Source organism: Chaetura pelagica, unplaced genomic scaffold, assembly GCF_000747805.2.
Source record: "Chaetura pelagica isolate M959 unplaced genomic scaffold, ChaPel_1.0 scaffold397, whole genome shotgun sequence".
In the NCBI taxonomy this organism is placed as follows: Eukaryota; Metazoa; Chordata; class Aves; order Apodiformes; family Apodidae; genus Chaetura; species Chaetura pelagica.
The window spans coordinates 290,633-309,266 of record NW_009953851.1 but is presented as its reverse complement, the minus strand read 5'-3'; the positions used below and the strand labels follow the sequence as shown (position 1 = coordinate 309,266).

Genomic DNA, 18,634 nt, shown 5'->3' with positions numbered 1-18,634 from the left:
AAGATATATAAAGGACTTGACAAGAAGAAGGAGCTAAAAATGCAGTTAAAAGCCACCGAGGAAGCCTGAAACCCCTTCCTGAGCATTTTTAGCTCAGCTCCATGAGACAGAAGTCTCCCTAGAGAGACAAAGAGTAAGGATAAGCATTTTAAAAGGCCAGGGTTTTTAATAAAAAGGGCAGTTTTCCTCCCAAGCCAGGAGCTGGGTGGCAAGCAGCGGGTGCAGGGAGCAGCAGCTCAGCCCGGGACTTACCTTGGGGAGCCGCGATGATCCTGGGGTTCACCTTGGAGCGCCCCGCTGCCCCCAGCAGGGCCACCCCGAGGAGGAGGAGGAGGAGGAGAAGAAGAAGCCACCTCCTGGCCATTCCTACTCCCCGAGGCAGCCCCGAGCAGCTTGTGAGAGCAGCGGCTGCATCGCTGCCGGGCCGGTACAAAAGCGGGAGCAGCATCCAGGGCAGCCAATGCTGCGCCGAGGGCGGGACCGCAGAGAACTTGGCTGGGCTGCCCCTGCCCAGGGGCTTTTGCAACCAGGAGCTGATCCTCAGTGCTTGGTACCTGAAGGGGTTTTGGTTTGGTTTGGTTTTTTGAGGGTCCTTTATTTCCCCTCTGCTTCTGGGCAGGGAAGGGAGAACAACCCCATGTCCCAGGACAGGTTGGGGGCTGAGCTGGTGGGGAGCAAGGGGAGGAGGAAGGAACCTGGGGGTGCTGGTGGGCAGGAGGGTGACCATGAGCCAGCAATGTGTCCTTGTGGCCAAGAAGGCCAGTGGCATCTGGGGTGGGTTAGAAATGGGGTGGTTAGAAGGTCAAGGGAGGTTCTGCTCCCCCTCTGTTCTGCCCTGGTGAGGCTGCAGCTGGAGTGTTGGGGCCAGTTCTGGGCCCCTCAGTTCAGGAAGGACAGGGAACTGCTTGAGAGAGCCCAGGGCAGAGCTACAGAGATGCTGGAGGGAGGGGAACATCTCCCTGCTGAGGAAAGGCTGAGGGAGCTGGGTCTGTTGGGCTTGGAGAGGAAGAGACTCAATGTTCACAAACACGCTCAGGGCAGTGTCAGGAGGGCAGAGCCAGGCTTTGTGCAGTGATGTCCAGTGACAGGACAAGGGGCACTGGGTGCAAACTGGAGCACAGGAGGTTCCGTGTGAATCTCAGGAAGAACTTCTTTGCTGTGAGAGTGCCAGAGCCCTGGGCCAGGCTGCCCAGAGAGGCTGTGGGGTCTCCTTCTCTGGAGACATTCCAACCCCCCTGGCCACGTTCCTGTGTGATGTGCTCTGGGTGCCCCTGCTCTGGCAGGGGGTTGGGCTGGGGGAGCTTTCCAGGTCCCTTCCAACCCCCGGGATTCTGGGATTCTGTGATGAGAAAGTGGGAGCCTGGTTGTTCATCATCAGGCTCCTGAGAAGAGCTGCTGCTGACCCAAGCCTTGTCACCAACCTACCTCCAGGTCTCATCAGAGGAACATTCAAGGTTGGTATAAATGAAATGAGAACGGAAACGTGTAAGAACACACCAGAAGCAGCAGCCCAAGGCTGCAGAGACCAACTCTCTGGCCCCAGCCACCCTCACCACCAGGAGGATGCAGCTTCACACCTCCTGTGCCAACCCTCTTCCTGCTGCCACCTCACACAGAGGCACTCCTAGTGAAATAAAACACTGCCCAGAGATCCATTCATCCCTACAAGCCAGGAGAATCCCGAGACACATTCCAGAGCCACGATGTCAACTCTCAGCTGTAGACCTGTCACCCCCTCACTAGACCGGTTGAACCCGAAGGTGCAGGGAGCAAAGGCAGGGAATGACATCCCAGAGCTCAGAAATCCACTTGGGGGTGGGTGGGGAGGGAAGAAAGGGAAGAAAGGACCCTTCCCTAGAGCCCTGCCTTTGCTTTTGTGATGCTAATGCATCTCAGAAGGAGGGGATGCTGAGCACACCTTGCTGGGAGGGCTGTGCCTGCCAAAGGGGCTGCAGGGCAACCTTTGGGAAGTCACTTGGCTTTGGCAAAGCTTCCCCAATCCTCCCGGGAGGCCGGGAAGGGCTGCCTGGCTTTGTGAAGTGCTGGGAGGTTTGTTAATGAGAAGAGCAGGGCATCATCACATGCAAAGGCAAGCGAGGTGGGACGTGACCAGAATAGGAGATCCCCAGGGGGAAGGCAGGAGGAGGATGAGGCACAGCTGGGCTCTTCAAAGTTGGGTTTGAAGCTCAACCCAGCTCTCCTGAAGGTGGGAGGGTGAGGGGGGGGGAAAAGGGGGCATTTTGGAAGAAGCAACAAAAAAACCAGCCTAATGAGCCAGCTAACGGTGGATTTGTAAGGACCCAGAGGGATTTCCCACTGATTCTACACAAGGGGTTTCATCTCTCTCTCTCTCTTTAAGCAAATATCTGCTTGGGTAATTACAGGATAATACACAAATCATCTTGGGGTTGTCTCATTTGTGGCCGTGGTGCTTCCCAGCCTTGAACCAGTTTGCTTTGCTGCTCAACTCGAAACAACTGCCCGTTCCCCACCCCTCCCAGAGGGAGATTTATTGCTCCACCTGCCCCCTTGCTCCCAGAGGTGCTAAAACCCATTAGTCCCCTCAGAGAAGACTCCCTGGAAACGATCTAATTCATTAAGGCTCTCACAGGCAGGAGTGAAAAAAAGAAACACCATTTGTAAAGCACCAGCCTAAGCCACACAACCCAGGGCTGGTTCCTGAACAGATATGAGGACGGAGCATTTTGCACCCAGCCCAAATTTGGGCTACACTGAGAGCTGCATATGTGATTATCTGCTTTGCCTCTGATGACACAATGCAGCTGGTGGGATGGGAAACTGGCTTCCAACTCCCACTCAAGAAGTTGCCAACTGGGAATCCAGAAGGGTTCTGCTCAGAGATGAACAGGGAGAGTTTCTCTGCCATATGAGAACAGCAAATCCTTTGCTCTTCCCTTTCCCTTGCCCTTAACTAGCAATGCTGGGGATTCTGCAGGAGGGTTTTTTCCTCCTTAGAGCTAAATACGACGTTCCTGTGTATAAAATTCAGCTTCAAACTCTCCCAAGAGTCAGGAGGGGTTTGGCTCCAGGCTCCTTCTACCTCAAGACATCTCCTAGCTGAGCCACCCCATGGACATGACTGTTGTGGCCCTGGGTTCAGAATGATGTGGTAGCACCTTTTGCTTTTTGCTAAGCAAGAGGCTGAGCAGCAGCTCAGTGTGAATCAGTTAAATACAACCCTGGGTGAGAGCTCCACGTGCCAGCTCCCCAGCAAGGCAGCCTGCAGCAGAGGAGAAGAAAGTAGAAGAGGAAAGGATGAGCACCCTGCCCCAAATGCTGGTTATAACTCTTCAAATGACTGGTGTTTATTAAACCTGAGCTTTCACTTGCTCCCTCTAGAAGTTTCAGCTCCTCTCAGCCTTCTTTTTCCTCCCCACAAGCTCTTTCAGGGCACAAGTGTGGCTGATCAGCAGGGCCAAGCCAGACAGGCTCCCACAGCTGCATAAACAGATCATTCCACAGGACAACACTGGGAAGGTGATTTCCAGCAGATGTTGCTCCTGTGTTCATGGAGTGACATGACACACATGGAGAACAACCCCAGCATGAGGTCCCCAGGGGCAGCACTGTCCCACAGCCACACAGTGCCACCTCTGACCAAGGAGAAGCCCAGCTCCTAGCTTGGGAGAGAGAGCAGAGCTAGTTTCAACGTTGCTCCAACCCTGGACCAGCTTGCAGAGGGTGCTGAACCCAGAAGGGTGCCCTGAAAAACAGCCAGAACCCCCCTGGGCATTAAGCAAAGACTTGGAGGGTGTTTTGTTTGCTCCAGACCTGCTGGGCCACATGCCACGTCCTCGAGCAGGGGTCAAGAATGTGTGCACAGGAGATAGAATTCCAGGCACCAACTCCCTGCTCAGCCCCACTCCCACACACAGAAGTTTCCAACTGCTTTACTCAAGGATCACAACTTCCACAGAGCAGCTTTTCCCAGATCATGCTACTCAGTTTCAAGGTAGACCAGAAGGCAGCCCCAGGTCTGCCTCAGGAGGAGCAGTTACTCCCCACTGCAGTGTTTGTGACCCAGGCAGTCTAACCATTATGAAACCTCCTGGTTTTTATGAGAGAAACCTCTCTTTTCATTAGAGAAAGGCAGGTTTAGCTGAAGTGTCTTGCACAAGAACCTAGCAATTACCTCCTGCTAACCACAGGTCAGTAAAGTGACCCAAGGTATGACTGGTCTGAACACACCCATCTTCCCTGGAAAAACACCCCAACACCACAAACATTCTTACATCTCCACAAGCCAGGCAAGATCTTTTTTTCCCTGTTGTGCCACCTCTTCCATAAACCTGCCAAGTGCATCTCAGTTTCTGGCTGTTCCCAGCCAGGTCATCTGCAGAACAGGACAAAGAATTTGGAGCCTACAAGAAAGATGGGGAGAAACTTCTCACCTGAAAGTGTAGTGAGAGGACAAGGGGGGATGGATGAAAACTGGGAGAGGGGAGATTGAGGTGAGACATGAGGAGGGAATTGTGGAGTGTGAGGGTGGTGAGAGCCTGGCCCAGGTTGCCCAGGGAAGCTGTGGCTGCCCCATCCCTGGCAGTGTTGAAGGGCAGGGTGGATGGGGCTTGGGGGCACCTGGGCTGGTGGGAGGGGTTGGATCTAGATGATCTTGAAGGTCCCTCCCCTTCAGGGACCCTGTTGCTGGGAGCACTGATGTGCCACGAGGCTGAGACACAAGTATAAACCTTCTGTTTGCCAAACTCATGAGGTTTTGATGAATGCAAGTCTTTGATTTTGGCCTACAACAAGCCCAGTAGCCTGGCTCCTCAGAATTGATTAGAAACCTCATTGCCACCACCAACCCCTTGCCTTATACATCACACAACTGCCACTGCCTTGAGGAATTCAGTCAGTGCCAAATCCAGAGTCTCACTGGATGAAAGGTTTACCAGCCTTCCTAACCCAGTCAGAGTCAGAAAGGATCTCTGAAGATCATTCAGTCCAACTCCCTGCTAGAGCAGGATCCCCTAGAGCAGATCCCACAGGAACATGTCCAGAAGGGTCTGGAACATCTCCAGAGAAGGAGACTCCACAGCCTCCCTGGGCAGCCTGTCCCAGGGCTCTGTCACCCTCACAGTGAAGAAGTTTTTCCTTATGTTTAGGTTGACCCTCCTGTGCCCATTGCCCTGTCACTGAGCACTGCTGAGAAGAGACATTAAGTGACGTATAAATGACATTACAGAGCTTTGGAAATCCAGAGCTTCTCTTTCTTACCCCTTCCATTTCACCTTTGGGAGCAAGTAGACTTAGAAGTGTGGACTTTGAAAAAAGTGAAATTCCACTCCCTGTTTCTTTTGGCACTGACCAACAGGCCTTTCAGTCCCCAGAAGACCAAGTGAGGAGGAAGCCAAGCAGATCATTTATCAGCAAGCTGCTGCCTTCAGCTTTCAACACACAAACCCTCCCTCCAACTCACATTCCTTGCAGACAGCTACCAAAACCTCAACCATCCCCTCCTAAAGCCACTCCCTGCACTGCCTGTCAGTCCCTCAGCCTCCCCAGGAGTCTTTCTCTCACCTAAGTTCATCCACACCAGCTGCTGACACTGAACTGGGTCTGGGGGAGGCTGGTTGGTTGCTAGACCTGCCCCTCTGAGCCCTACCAGGATGCTGAAGGACAGCACAGCACAAGAAGGGTCACCAAAGGGTGCTAAATCCACCCCCAGGGCTTTAAAAAGGAGTCAGGGAAGCAAGCAAGGACATCAAGCAGGTGACTGTTGATGTCCTCCTGATGACACCCAAAATGGAGCCTTGCTCTCTGCAACCTGCCCTCCCACCCCCAGCTTGGAGTTTCAGCCCACACGTTAGTTTTTTTCCCCCCCTCTGGGGAATCAAAGCAAGTCACCTGGTCCCCAAGAGGCCACTTCAAACTGCTGCTGGGAAAAAAGCCAATAGAACCTCTTCCAAACTGGCCAGACATAAGATTAGGTGGAGACTGCTCAGGGAAACAAACTAATTTCAAGATATTAAGTTGACCTTGTAGTGTTCAAGGACTTCCAGCAGTGCTGTCTGGCCAGGAAGGGAAGGACATCCAAGAAGGGCTCCATCCCCTGCTCCTCCTTCCCATATTGGCCCCTGCAAGCCAACCCTGGGCCAGCTGATGCAGGAGGTGAGTGTCTGCAGCTCAGCACTGTCCTTGGCCCTAATTCAGAGCCTGCCTGGTGACCCCAAGGCTCAGCACCACAGATGCACTGGTTTCTCTTTCCATCAGAGGTGGGAAACCTGCCAGCCCTTCCAGCAGGAGAGTGGGAACAGCTCAGGATCTCACCCTGTGCTGGACCCACTGGATTTCTTTTTCTCTTAAAAGGGACACTGGCCTGGGCAGGGAAGAGCTGCCTTTTCTTCCTCCCTCCTTTCTTGTTGAGGCTTCCTGCTCTCCCCACTTCCCTGGAGCAGGGCCAGGGAAAGACAAACACTCCAACAACCCCATTAACACTGAAGTCAACAGTTTGAAGCCTGCTCTGCAGGACCCCAGGGCAGCCTGCTGAGCACTGCTGGGGGATTACAGAGCTCTGCTGCCAAGAGCAACCTTGTCTGCTTTAGCAAGATTAAGTGACCATTTTCTCCCTGACTGCCTGACTTCCCCAGGTATCCTGACAACCTGCTGCTGCTTCCCTGGCCACAACAATCCCAGGCACCCCAAAATTCAACCTCAGAGCTCTGCTGGGACCACTGCCACCTTGTTAAGAGTGTGACAGCCCAGTGCCACCTCATCTCCTCCTTCCAGCTCCTGAACACTCCTGTGGGTCATGGAGTTGGAAGATCTGGCCAACCCCCAGGACTCCTTGCTGTGGGGGAGCCAAGGAGGCTACAGCTGTGGAGTCTGTTAATAGTTAACACTCCATTAACTAGTTCTAAAATCCCTAAACCTCAGACAACTGGATGCTGGAAAATCCATTAGAGACAGATCTTTCTCCACACACCCTGTTCTCAAGTTTTTCCTGCAACATCCATTGCAGGAAGACAAGAGGACTCTGGCTCTGATCCTAACTAACCCATCTGATGTTTTTATCAGCCCCAGAGCTCTCTAGCTTCTCCCTCAAACTCAAAATCTAAACTAATGCACCCTGCTCAAAACTTGGATCGTGCTCTGAAACCAACAAGGTGTTTATTTCACTGATGGGGGGGAAATTAAGGTCTCAGTGATTCTGGGCCAACCCCCCCCCATGTGCTGGCAGCCTGGGACACCCAGAAACCAGCTAGAGAGACTGTGTGTGGTCAGAAATGCTCCCCCAAAAATCCCAGGTCTCACCTGAAGTGTATTGGGGGGTTTTGGGGTAGTTTATTTTCAAGTTTCCAAGCTCAACTCAAGAGAAGAGCCAGGAAGCTCCCTGGTCAAAGCCATTGTCTCGACTTCAAAGTCAAGAGGGATGTTTATCTTCCCTCTGAACTTTCCTTTTGCTTATGATACTCTCCAACTCCAGCATCCTTAGAAGGCAGGAAGAGAAGCCACATGCACCACTGTGTACAAAAGGATTATTCATAAGCACTGTGATTTTTCAAGGATTAAAATAGTCTACATCTAGAAGCAAACAGTGGGAAGTAGAAATATCCTTGTGGTGGGATGTTTGCTCTGCAGTTCTTGCCTGCACCAAGTTCAAACCCAGTCAGTTGCCATGAAACCATACTAGTTGCCTTAAACCACTAGTTTATGGTGCTGCTCTCCAGTTGCATCACAGGGACACTCAGCTAGGCCAAGCAGCAGCTCCTTAAAAGGATGTTTTAAGGACTACAGAGCTCCCCTTTCCTCACTTCTAAGGAAAAATGGTGCTAGGAAAGGGACTGAGTCCCACAGGACTGTGCTCTGCCACCTTTGGCTCTCACCTTATTCCTCACCAGTTATCCCAGCATCAGGAAAACTCCTCCCTCAAAAGTTTACCTGAGAAAGACCAACATTTCATTCTTGCCAAGGAAATCCCACCAGGCCCCACTGTCCCCTCTTTCCTTTTGCCCCCTCAGTGAGACTTTTCAGCAGACCTAATAACTTCAGAGAAACTAAAAGTTATCCAAGTGTTTCCTGGCACTTCAGCTCTTCCCCCAAAGCTGGGAGAAGCCAGGAAACCAGAGACCTTTGCAAAAAAATAAGAAGCAAGAACTGGGCAATGGCTCTGCCAGACAAGTTCCCTGCTGGTATGATATGGGATGTCTCCTGATGTGCTGCTCAAACCTTCTCCTGCCCTGGAATATCTTGAGGAAGATGTGAAGCTGCTGGATCCTGCACCACAGCAGCACTGGAGAATGTCATCTTCACCAGGCTTTGGAATCTTTGTGCCATAGAGGAGCTGGGAGGGCAAAATGTGTAGCCCCACATTGCTGGGGAGAAGAGAATGATGCCCCCCCAGCTCAGCAGACCCCCCTGGTGAGCACTGCAGTGGTGGGTCTGCTGGTTCCTGCACATTTCTTTGTGGGTGACACTGGTTTCAGGTGCTTTGCTGGGGAATTGGGTCCTGTGCCAGGGTCCTGCAAGCAGGGGACACTGAAGAGCCTCTGCTTGGCTGGGGGAGCAAGGAAGAGTCTGAGATGCTGGAGGCATGTGGGAGATAAATCTCTCCACTTGGAGAGGTAAACAGAGAGATAAATCCCTCCATTTGGAGCCAGAAACCAAGGCTGAAGAGCTCAAAACTTGGGCTGTTTATGATCTGCTTCAACAAACCACCCGAGGACGCCCACACCAGAGAGACTGTGTCTGCAGAGAGACAATTCATACCTCCCAGCATCAACATCTGCTCCTGGGATGGAACTTGCTGGTTGTGTTCACACACAGGGGAGGCTCCAGCATCATGGACATGGAGGAGGATGGAGGTGAGGAGTCACACAGGCTGGGGCACTGCAGAAGCCATCACGGACACGAGGCCTGGGGGATTCTGCTCCATCTCCACGTTCCCTTTTTGCTGGAAAAATTACCCTCCCACACCATCACTTTGCTCCTCAGGGAGACAGGCAGGCTCCAGACTGCCTCAGGCTAAACAAACCCAGGCAGGAACAGTGAAAATAAAGCCAAAGTGGCCCAAGTAGAAGAGAAGGGGCACACAGGGTGAAGAGTCTAGATCCCAGGCAAACTGCCAACCCTGCAGGTGTCCACGAGGTGCCAGCATTGATGGTAAAGCACCAGAAGAAATAAAGATTACCAAAAACAGAGGAGCTGCTGGTCCTGCTTCCCTTGGCAGCTTCACTACCAGCAAGAGAAGGAAATGAACCACAACACTTCTCTTTGATGTCAGAACCAGAAAGTCCCTACTGGAAGAGCTTACGTTGGGGAACCATGGCCTGGCCTCCACCTCTTCCAAGGGGTCAGCCAAGAAACAACCCCCCCATCTGCAGCAGTGCCTGGGAAGAGGTCAGGCCACAGAGGTTTGGCTGGCAAACAGTGATGGAGGCTGGGCAGGATGTAGGCAAGCCAAGGCCCAGTAAGAATGGCTGCACCTCTACTCTAAACTGGGAAGCAGTGAGTGAAGCTGGTACAGGAGGAAGGGGGAGAAGGTGTCAGGGCAGTGGCATCAAGAACAGACCCCAGGGAACAGGTAGGCAGGAGATAAAGAGCATCCCAGTTTGCTCCCAACAAGCTGCACTGTTGTGCTCAGCCACTGCCAAGTCAGTGCCTCGACTCAGCTGCTTTCTCAGCCAGCAACAATAGCAGCATCTCCCAGCAACATGACCCTTTTGTGCAGTGCCCCTTAGGATACAGACTCCTCCAAGGACTGTACAAGGCAGGACAACTGGCCCAGAGAAGATGCCTCAGGCTACATCCCCAGAAGCCACATTTAAGCTGCTAACCCCAGGCAACGTGCTGCTCCAAAGGACTCTGTGCCTCCTCCCAGGCAGTTTCTCCCCCTTGGCAGGGGCTGCACTGGCCAGGTTTTCCCTGCAGACAGAGGTGGCTGCCAGCAAGGCTCTCACCCCCCAGCAGGGAGCCAGGAGGTTCTCAGAGCAGGCAGGAAAGCAACGCTCACCCTGCAGGGTCCCTTCTGAAGCTCTCCACGCTTTCCCTCTCCTGAAGATCTCCTGCAGCAAAGTTTCCCTTCCTCCTCCTCCATCAGCAGCCCTGCAGGCGCCAGGCAGAGTCTCTCTTCCCATCCCTGCAGCTCTAAATCTGCCTGGTTGCTGAGCACATCTATTCTAGGCAGGCGAGGGAAGTGAAGCGCACGCAGCAGCAGCGTCGGGAACGTGGGTGCCAAGTTCTCCTCTGCTCCAGCCAGTTCAGGGAATGTGTCTGACGTGGGGCTCCAAGGCAAGAAAAGCCATTTGTGGAAGGTACTGGAAAAAAAGAGTTCTTCCCACAGAAAACATCCAGGCAATTCTTAATGACCTGGAGATGCAGGGAGAAGGAGAAACGGTTGTTATTACAGAATAAACTCCTTCGTACCAAGGGATCAAATCATAAGAGGAAAGTCTGGACTGAAAAAACTACCATTTGGGGACAACCCAAGCTGGGAATTGAAGTGGTGCAAGTCAAGGAAGTGGCTCTGGTCCCAGAGCAAGTCCCTGCAGATGCTTCCTAGCTTTGGGCAGCAGCAGCTGTGATCCAGCTAATCCTTGGTTAGCCCCGGGGGATTAAGGGTGACAGAAGGGCTGGTCCCCACTGTGGGGAAAGGAGGCAGGCAAAGCAGGGAAGGAAGGAAGGAAGCAGAGATGGGAACAAATGAATCAGTTTTCACACACAGCAAAGTGACCACCATCATCTGGGCAGGCTTCCCACAGCAGGTCATGAGAGCAGCCACCCGGAAGGGTGGATCAAGGCAGGAAAGTTGGTTATGACCATCACATCTTATCTCCTCTATACTGAGAGATAAAAAACAGGCCCCCTCCCCTGCTCCTGAGAGACCTAATCTTCTGGAGAGGATTAAAGCCTATCAGTCTACCCCTTGGGGAGAACCACCCAGCATTTGCTAGGTGGTAGCTGAGATCTAGCAGCAACCAACCATGTAAGGACCCAGACAGCAATGAGGAGGCAGCACAGAGGAAGGATTTGCTGCTTTTAGCTTCCCTAGTAACACATGGTGGCATTTCAGGCAGAGCAGCTCCCATCTTCATGCCCGGTTAAGCCCAGTGGTACAATGGGAGTGAAGCCCAGCTAGGTTCTGGCTTCTCTCAGTTCCTATTTGCCTGCAATTACAGGCAAATGTCTTTATCTTTACAGCTTAGGTCCTGGGCACCTCCAAGGTGGCACCCAGGATCAGGAAACACTCTTGGAAAACACTGGCTGCAGCCAGGCTGACCTGGGCAGGGAGCAGGCATCTCTCCCATGTCATTTGGCAGCACCTCACACTCCCTGGCCACTGCCTCAACCCTTGGGCTTGTCCTTGCTGTCACCCTGTGGTGGCCATGAACTCCTGCAGCCTTGTCAGCTTGGGCTCTACCAGCCTGACCCAACACAACAGATTAGCTCCTGCTAAAGAAAGAGATGTGATGCTTCTCTGCAGCACCTTCTTGGAGAAGTCCTCTAGTTCTTCTGCACTGGGATGACCCAGGGCAGCTACAGCTCTCTCCCCCAGCCACAGCAGTGCCCTGGAAGAGGAGTGCCCTCTGCTGAGACACCAGCAGGCCTGCAGCAGGGAAAGAACCTCCAGTGCCCTTCATCCAACCAAGCACACAGCCTTGGAGATCTGGAACACAACCCTGGCACAGATCACAACCCAAACCAGGCAGGTTGAACACAGTCCATTTAATGCAGCCAAAGACAGAGGGACCACGACAGCAAAACAAGGTAGACTGAGGCAGGAACAGAACAAGAGGCAGGAGAACATGCTGACAGATCTAAGGCTGCAGAACTGTAGGTGCCACATCTCTCCAACATACAGAGCCACCACTTTCTCCATGCTGGGTAAAGTTCTGAGGTCTCATCTCTGATGGCCAGAAGGAAGAGGCTGGAGAAAAACATGTGGAGCTGGAGGAGCTGCCCTCAGCATGGTCAGTGCTCTCCAACAGGAGCACAGTGCCCACCTGCAAGGGAAGGAGCAGCCATCCCAGCCACTCCAGGCTGGAGGGAGGAACCTCAGGGCACAGAGTGTTTCAGGGCCAAGTCCCAAACCAAGGAATGTCACAGCCACCTCAGTGCAACTCACCAGCCTCTCCTGCCCCCCCCAATGAACACAGTCCATTTAATGCAGCCAAAGACAGAGGGACCACGACAGCAAAACAAGGTAGACTGAGGCAGGAACAGAACAAGAGGCAGGAGAACATGCTGACAGATCTAAGGCTGCAGAACTGTAGGTGCCACATCTCTCCAACATACAGAGCCACCACTTTCTCCATGCTGGGTAAAGTTCTGAGGTCTCATCTCTGATGGCCAGAAGGAAGAGGCTGGAGAAAAACATGTGGAGGTGGAGGAGCTGCCCTCAGCATGGTCAGTGCTCTCCAACAGGAGCACAGTGCCCACCTGCAAGGGAAGGAGCAGCCATCCCAGCCACTCCAGGCTGGAGGGAGGAACCTCAGGGCACAGAGTGTTTCAGGGCCAAGTCCCAAACCAAGGAATGGTTGCCACCTCAGTGCAACTCACCAGCCTCTCCTGCCCCCCCAAAAAAGAGCTAGGGAGCCCCACCAGCAAAGATGAGCTCCAGGGCAGCCTGAATGTCCCCTCCAGTGGCCTGCAGGGCTCGGAGACTCAGCTCATCATCATGAATGCCCATGTCCCGCAGCTGCTGCAGCTGGGGTTGCCACTGGCTCTGCAGAGAGGAAACAGGAGAAGCCAAGAGTAGGTGTGAGAGTCCAAGCAGAAACAGAACAGCCTCACCCACAGCCCCTCTCCCACCTCTCCAGCCCACCACTGCACTGCCAAGTGCACAGATCTTGAAAGCTCCAAGCCTTGCTGCAGACTCCCCAGACCCACCAGGCCACCCCCTGTACTCTTCCATCAGCTTATCATGCCAGCACTTCCCTAGTGATGTCCCTTTCAGGTTAACATCCTGCCACAGGAGGCAGCTGGAGGCACCACCTCCACCCCACAACACCCCATGGGATGACATGGGGCAGGCACAAGCTCCAGGAGGAAGAGGCTGTGGCACTGACCTGCAGGCTGGGCTGCCCCGAGGCTTGCAGGGCGTGCTGCAGGGCCTGGCTGAACAGGTCATTGGTGATGGGTGTTCCTGACTGGACACTGGAGGACATTGGGGAGGTCCCAGAGGAGTGACCCTAGGAGGAAACAAGTGGACTATGGATCAGGAGAAGCAGAGGAACAGGAACCAGCAACCCCACACAGAAGAGACTTGAATAAATCAGCAGGAGCTCCCAGTCCCGAGCAGGGCTCCTGCTCAGTCAAGAGCTGCTTTGACAGCCCAGGAGCATCTCCCCCACCTTACCTGGGTGCCAGGGGTGGGCGTGTGGGAGCTGCTCTCTGGGGTGCTGGCCAGGGCCAGTGCTGTGGCCAGTTCACTCTGGGTGATGGGCCTGGGTCCAGCAGCCCCTGCGTAGCCAAGGGAAGCCGGGCGGGACCCAGAGGTGCTGCTGGATGGTGTAGATCTGGTGCTCTGCATGGAGGGAGGAGAAACAACCACCTCACAGCTTGGTGCCCTGTGTCCCAGGAAAACTTGGCTCGTGTGCTCACCCCCAGAGCCCTGAAATACCCAAGCCCCAATACCTGAAACTCAGGTGCAGGACTAAAAATGCACAGGAGGGGATTTTTTTATTCCAGACTCAGCTGGGGAGGGACTTGGGACAAGGGCAGCGAGGGAGAGGACAAGGGGGAAGGGATAAAAACTGGCAGAGGGAGATTGAGGTGAGACATGAGGAGGGAATTCTTTGCTGTGAGGGTGGTGAGAGCCTGGCCCAGGTTGCCAAGGGAAGCTGTGGCTGCCCCATCCCTGGCAGTGTTGAAGGGCAGGTTGGATGGGGCTTGGAGCAACCTGGGCTGGTGGGAGGTGTCCCTGCCCATGCAGGGGGGTGGATCTAGATGATCTTGAAGGTCCCTTCCAACCCCAAACCATTCTGATTCTATGATCCAACGAAACTGGCAGTAAACCTGTTAATCTATCATCCACCAGCTTCCAAACAAAGCGTTATTAACCTGTAGCAAAACAAGCAGCTACTGACAGGCCCTTTTGGCACAAACTTGCCATTATCTCCTACAAAACACTTGGTCTTTGGAGAAGAAAGCCTCCCTACAAGGGCAAAGATCAACACCTTCTGTATTCTTCTGTGATCTCACCCCAGCACAACCAGCAGCCCACCAGGGATGTTTTTCTCCACAATACCCCCAGGAGCCAGAGCAGCTTGATTAGAGAAGGAAAACCTTTGGAGGCTTTAAGGGCCAGAAGTGAAACCCATATGGCAAGTCCCAAAGAGCTGTCCCACCTGGGCTGGCTGCTCACCTGGTGGAAGTCATCTTCATCATCAGATAGACCTTCAAAGAGAAAGCCACCTGCAAGAGAGAGAGAAGAAAATCAGCAGGTGCAGAGACCTGGGTGCTGGCAGGAACCATGCACCAGATGTGATAGAGCCCTGTGGAACCCTTGGCCAAGCAGCCAGGTTCACCCTCAGGGCAGAGGCCACAGCACCAACCAGGGCTGCATCCAGGGGGGCCTGGAACATCTCCAGAGAAGGAGACTCCTCACCCCCCTGGGCAGCCTGTCCCAGGGCTCTGTCACCCTCACAGTCAAGAAGTTTCTCCTCACGTTCCAATGGCACTTCCCATGTTCCAGCCTGTGCCCGTTGCCCCTCGTCCTGTCCCTGGGCACTGCTGAGCAGAGTCTGGCTCCAACCTCCTGCACCCACCCTGAGATACTGCCAGGCACTGATAAGGTCTCCCATCAGCCTTCTCCTCTCCAGCTCTCTCAGCCCTTCCTCATCAGGAAGATGCTCCAACCCCTCAATCATCTTTTTCCCCCTCCCCTGGACTCTCTCCAGCAGTTCCCTGTCTCTCCTGAACTGGGGAGCCCAGAACTGGTCCCAGTTCTCCAGCTGTGGCCTCACCAGAGCAGAAAGGCAGGATGACCTCTCTGGACCTACTGGCCACACTCTTCCTTATGCACTCCAGGATTCCATTGGCCCCCTTGGCCACATTCCTGGCTCATGGATCATTCCCTGCCTACCAGGACTCCCAGAACGTTCTCCTCAGAGCTGCTTTCCAGCAGCTCCACCCCGACCTGCCATTCTTCCTCCCCAGGTGCCAGGGCTTCCCTCAAGCCTGGAGATGACTGTGTCAGCAGAGCACAGAGGTGCCTGCAGACCCTGCAGCCCAGCAGGTTCCCCACTGATCCATGTGGCTGATGATACCTGGCATGTCCCTGTAGGATCCAGAGGCCATGGCTCGGGAGGAGGTCTCAGGGGCTGGGAGGGGGGTGCTGCCAGCCACTGAGTGCAGGACAAGGACAATGGCATTCACCAGAGCAGGATGAGCTGGAATCAGCCTGGAGAGCAAGAGGGGGGAAAACAAATCACCCAGGGAAACTAAGAAATCAACAGCTTAATGCTGGCAAGGAACCTAAGGGCAGAGCCATCCTGGCAGGTGGCACCAAGCCCTTCCTCAGCCCCTGCCTTCCCACCTCACTCCAAGCCAAGTTTCCTCTGTGATTCCCACATTCCCCCTCCTGGGAGCAACTCTCCCCTGTGAGGATTTAGAACAGGACTGATGGTCTGGAGGTGACCACAGACCCATCTCCCACTGGCCTTTGGTTTCAGCCCTCAGTGGAGGCAGAGGTGCACCAAGGGATCAGTTCCTTCTTTCCTGCTGCTGAGGAATCATGGAACAGCTTGGAAGGGACTTTCAAGACCCTCCAGATCCAACCCCCTGCATGGGCAGGGACACCTCCCACCAGCCCAGGCTGCTCCAAGCCCCATCCAACCTGCCCTTCAACACTGCCAGGGATGGGGCAGCCACAGCTTCCCTTGGCAACCTGGGCCAGGCTCTCACCACCCTGAGAGGAAAGGAGTCCTGTCCTGACCCTCTGGCTGGTGTGTCTGCCCTGGCAGGAGCAGAACCCTCCCCCCTAAGCACAGAGAAGTGCCCTGTGTGACAAAAGCATCCCAGGAACTTACGTGTCCAGCATGTTGGGGTCTGCAAACACTGAAAAGAGATCCTTGTCCTGCAGGACACCTGGGAGGGACCAAGAAATGCACCAAGAGACAGGATGTGTGAAACAGAAGCCAAACAAACAAGAACCAGAAGGAAAAACCAAAAGAATTAATTGTTCTTCAGGAACTGAGTCACTACCAGACATCAGAAATACTTTATTACTGTTCTCTCCAAATGGTTTTGCATCTTCCTGGAGGGACTCTCCATCCCAGCCACACACACTCAAGGGCTGGGGCTTTCCCAGGAGATCCCACAGGCAGCTTCACCTCCAGGGCAGGATCAAAACTGGCATCCAGCTCATCCCCACCACATGCATCCCATATTCCACCTGTCTCAGAGCCATGTGCCAAAAAGACTAGTGAAATTCTGGGCCAGAACAAGCATGCTAGATGCAAAGAACATTTTTGGAACACATTCCAGCAGGGAAAAAGCCTCTCTCCTCACTGCTTTCCTTTGGGCTCCATCTCCCTAATCCTTTGGAGCCAGCATCCAAGCCCAACAGAGCACAGCTCTGACACCTGTGTTCCTGTGAAAATGGCTTTTTTTTCCACATAGGAGAACTCTCCCTTCCCCATATCAGGAATTAAATACTGCTCATCCTAATTTGGCTCTTCTCAGATCCTCTGGATCACATCCAGACTCACCCAAAGCAACAGGGTCACTGCTGAGGCCGGGAGTAGCTACGATGATCTGATCCAGAGACTCCTTGTTCCCCAGCATTTTGAAAACCTAGCAGGGAAATCAGAGCTGAGGACACTGTTCAGAGCAGGGACAGACAAAAGGACAAGCCCCCGGGAGGACAAGAAGCCCCACTCACTGCATCTCTGTAGGCAGGGCTGCTGTGCAGGGCGGTGTGGAGCACCCGGAACTCCCGCACTGCTGCCACCTTATCCACAGGCTCTGGGGGAGGGAACACAAGAGAAAACACAGCTCTCCCTCTGGCTGCTTCCCTAGCACATGCCACAGGGGATTTCCCACACTGCAGTTGCAGGGAGGGGTTCTTGAATTCACCTGGATTTCACCACTCAAAAGGGGAGGATATGGACTCAGTACCAGGATGGCAGGGTAAGGAGTAACAGCACCAGTCTCCACGTGGGCAAGAAACATGGGACCATGGGATGGTTTGGGTGGAAGGGGCCTTCAAGATCATCCAGTTCCAACCCCCTGCATGGGCAGGGACACCTCCCACCAGCCCAGGTTGCTCCAACCTGCCCTTCAACGCTGCCAGGGATGGGGCAGCCACAGCTTCCCTGGGCAACCTGGGCCAGGCTCTCACCACCCTCACACTCCACAATTCCCTCCTCATGTCTCACCTCAATCTCCCTCTTCCAGTTTTCATCCCTTCCCCCTTGTCCTCTCCCTCCCTGCCCTTGTCCCAAGTCCCTCCCCAGCTTTCCTGGAGCCCCTTCAGGCACTGGAAGGTGCTCTAAGGTCTCCCTGGAGCCTTCTCTTCTCCAGGCTGAACACCCCAACTCTCCCAGCCTGGCTCCAGAGCAGAGCTGCTCCAGCCCTCCCATCATCTCCATGGCTCCTCTGGACTCTCTCCAGGAGCTCCATGTCCTTCCTGTGTTGAAGTATGTTTCTATGTGTACAAGAGGAGCTGTATTACTCCTCTAACCCATCTTACTCCAGTGAGACAGACTGGGAACCCACAACCTGCTCAGCAACCAGATATTTTGTTCCCAAGTCTCTGGCAACACCCTAAAACTGCTCACAGCCAATTAAGGGCGGGATAATCACCCTCCTCATGACCTAGCTCATTCCATCAGGAAGGAAACACAACACCCATTTGCTGCTGTTGGAGGTGGAGAGCTCCCAAATCAATACAAGGCTCAATTCCTCCTCCAAACCTCCCATCAGGCTCCCAGGAACAAATCCCAAGGGCACAAGAGATGGAAGCCCAGCCTGTCTTCTCCTCACCTGGTTTCTGGTCAGGCTCAGGCCAGGACTTGCGCAGGACGTGGACAGTGGAGCCAGACTGGATGCCATAAAACTCCAGGGTCTGCTCATCCCTCAGCTTACGGCCACAGTAGATGAGATCTAGGAGAAAGATCTCGAGATGGAACATCTACAGCAGCCTGGGAGAGGCTCTGGGATCTTTGCAGGCTGAGGATTGACTGCCTGGGAGTTGCTTGGCACGTGCTCTGCAGCACAGGGGCTGAACTCTTGGCATCTCCTTTGGAAGGACCAGCCTCTCAGTTCTCCTAAGAGATCCCAAAGGGACACGTTGGTGTTAGAAAAAGGCCATCAAGCCCAAGCAAACATGGCACAAAGGCCACAGAGTCACCGAGGCTCTGGAGCCACCTCTGAGCTCCCTGCTTCTGTCAACACTTCCCAAGCAGCCAGAAGAGGAAAAAGGGTGGCCCCAGGTGGCAGGACTTTGACAGGACACACACAGCCACCTACCGATGAGCTCCGGGTCGGGGACGGACTCCTGGAGCTTGCCCGTGATGAGCTGCTTGAGGCAGGAGATGCTGCAGCCCCCCAGCGGGCACTCCCCCAGCTCGGTCTCCGGCAGCTGCAGGATGGATTTGGGAGCCAAAGGCTGATCCGCCAGCTTCACCGCGACGTGCCACTCCGGCAGGGACATCCCGGCCTCCTCCCC

At 54.1% G+C, this 18,634-nt stretch overlaps 2 protein-coding genes across 2 annotated transcripts in view; both read right to left on the bottom strand.

Annotated features, from left to right (window-relative positions):
• SEMA7A (semaphorin 7A, GPI membrane anchor (John Milton Hagen blood group)) overlaps positions 1-364 on the bottom strand; it is a 36,262-nt gene extending 35,898 nt beyond the window's left edge. Inside the window, exon 1 of the mRNA XM_010001349.1 lies at positions 253-364. Within this exon, the coding sequence (XP_009999651.1) occupies positions 253-364 (112 nt within the window). The remainder of the gene's footprint in view (positions 1-252) is intronic.
• A 12,093-nt stretch (positions 365-12,457) lies between these two features.
• On the bottom strand, positions 12,458-18,624 carry UBL7 (ubiquitin-like 7). The gene is made up of 10 exons (XM_010001335.1): positions 18,436-18,624; positions 17,950-18,069; positions 16,847-16,929; positions 16,674-16,758; positions 15,993-16,050; positions 15,231-15,364; positions 14,327-14,376; positions 13,319-13,486; positions 13,029-13,151; positions 12,458-12,685 (listed from the first exon to the last, which is right to left on the bottom strand). Exons 1-10 carry the CDS (start codon positions 18,617-18,619, stop codon positions 12,548-12,550), a joined length of 1,143 nt encoding a protein of 380 aa, XP_009999637.1. The 5' UTR covers positions 18,620-18,624; the 3' UTR covers positions 12,458-12,547.
• Between the last annotated feature and the right edge of the window lie 10 nt (positions 18,625-18,634).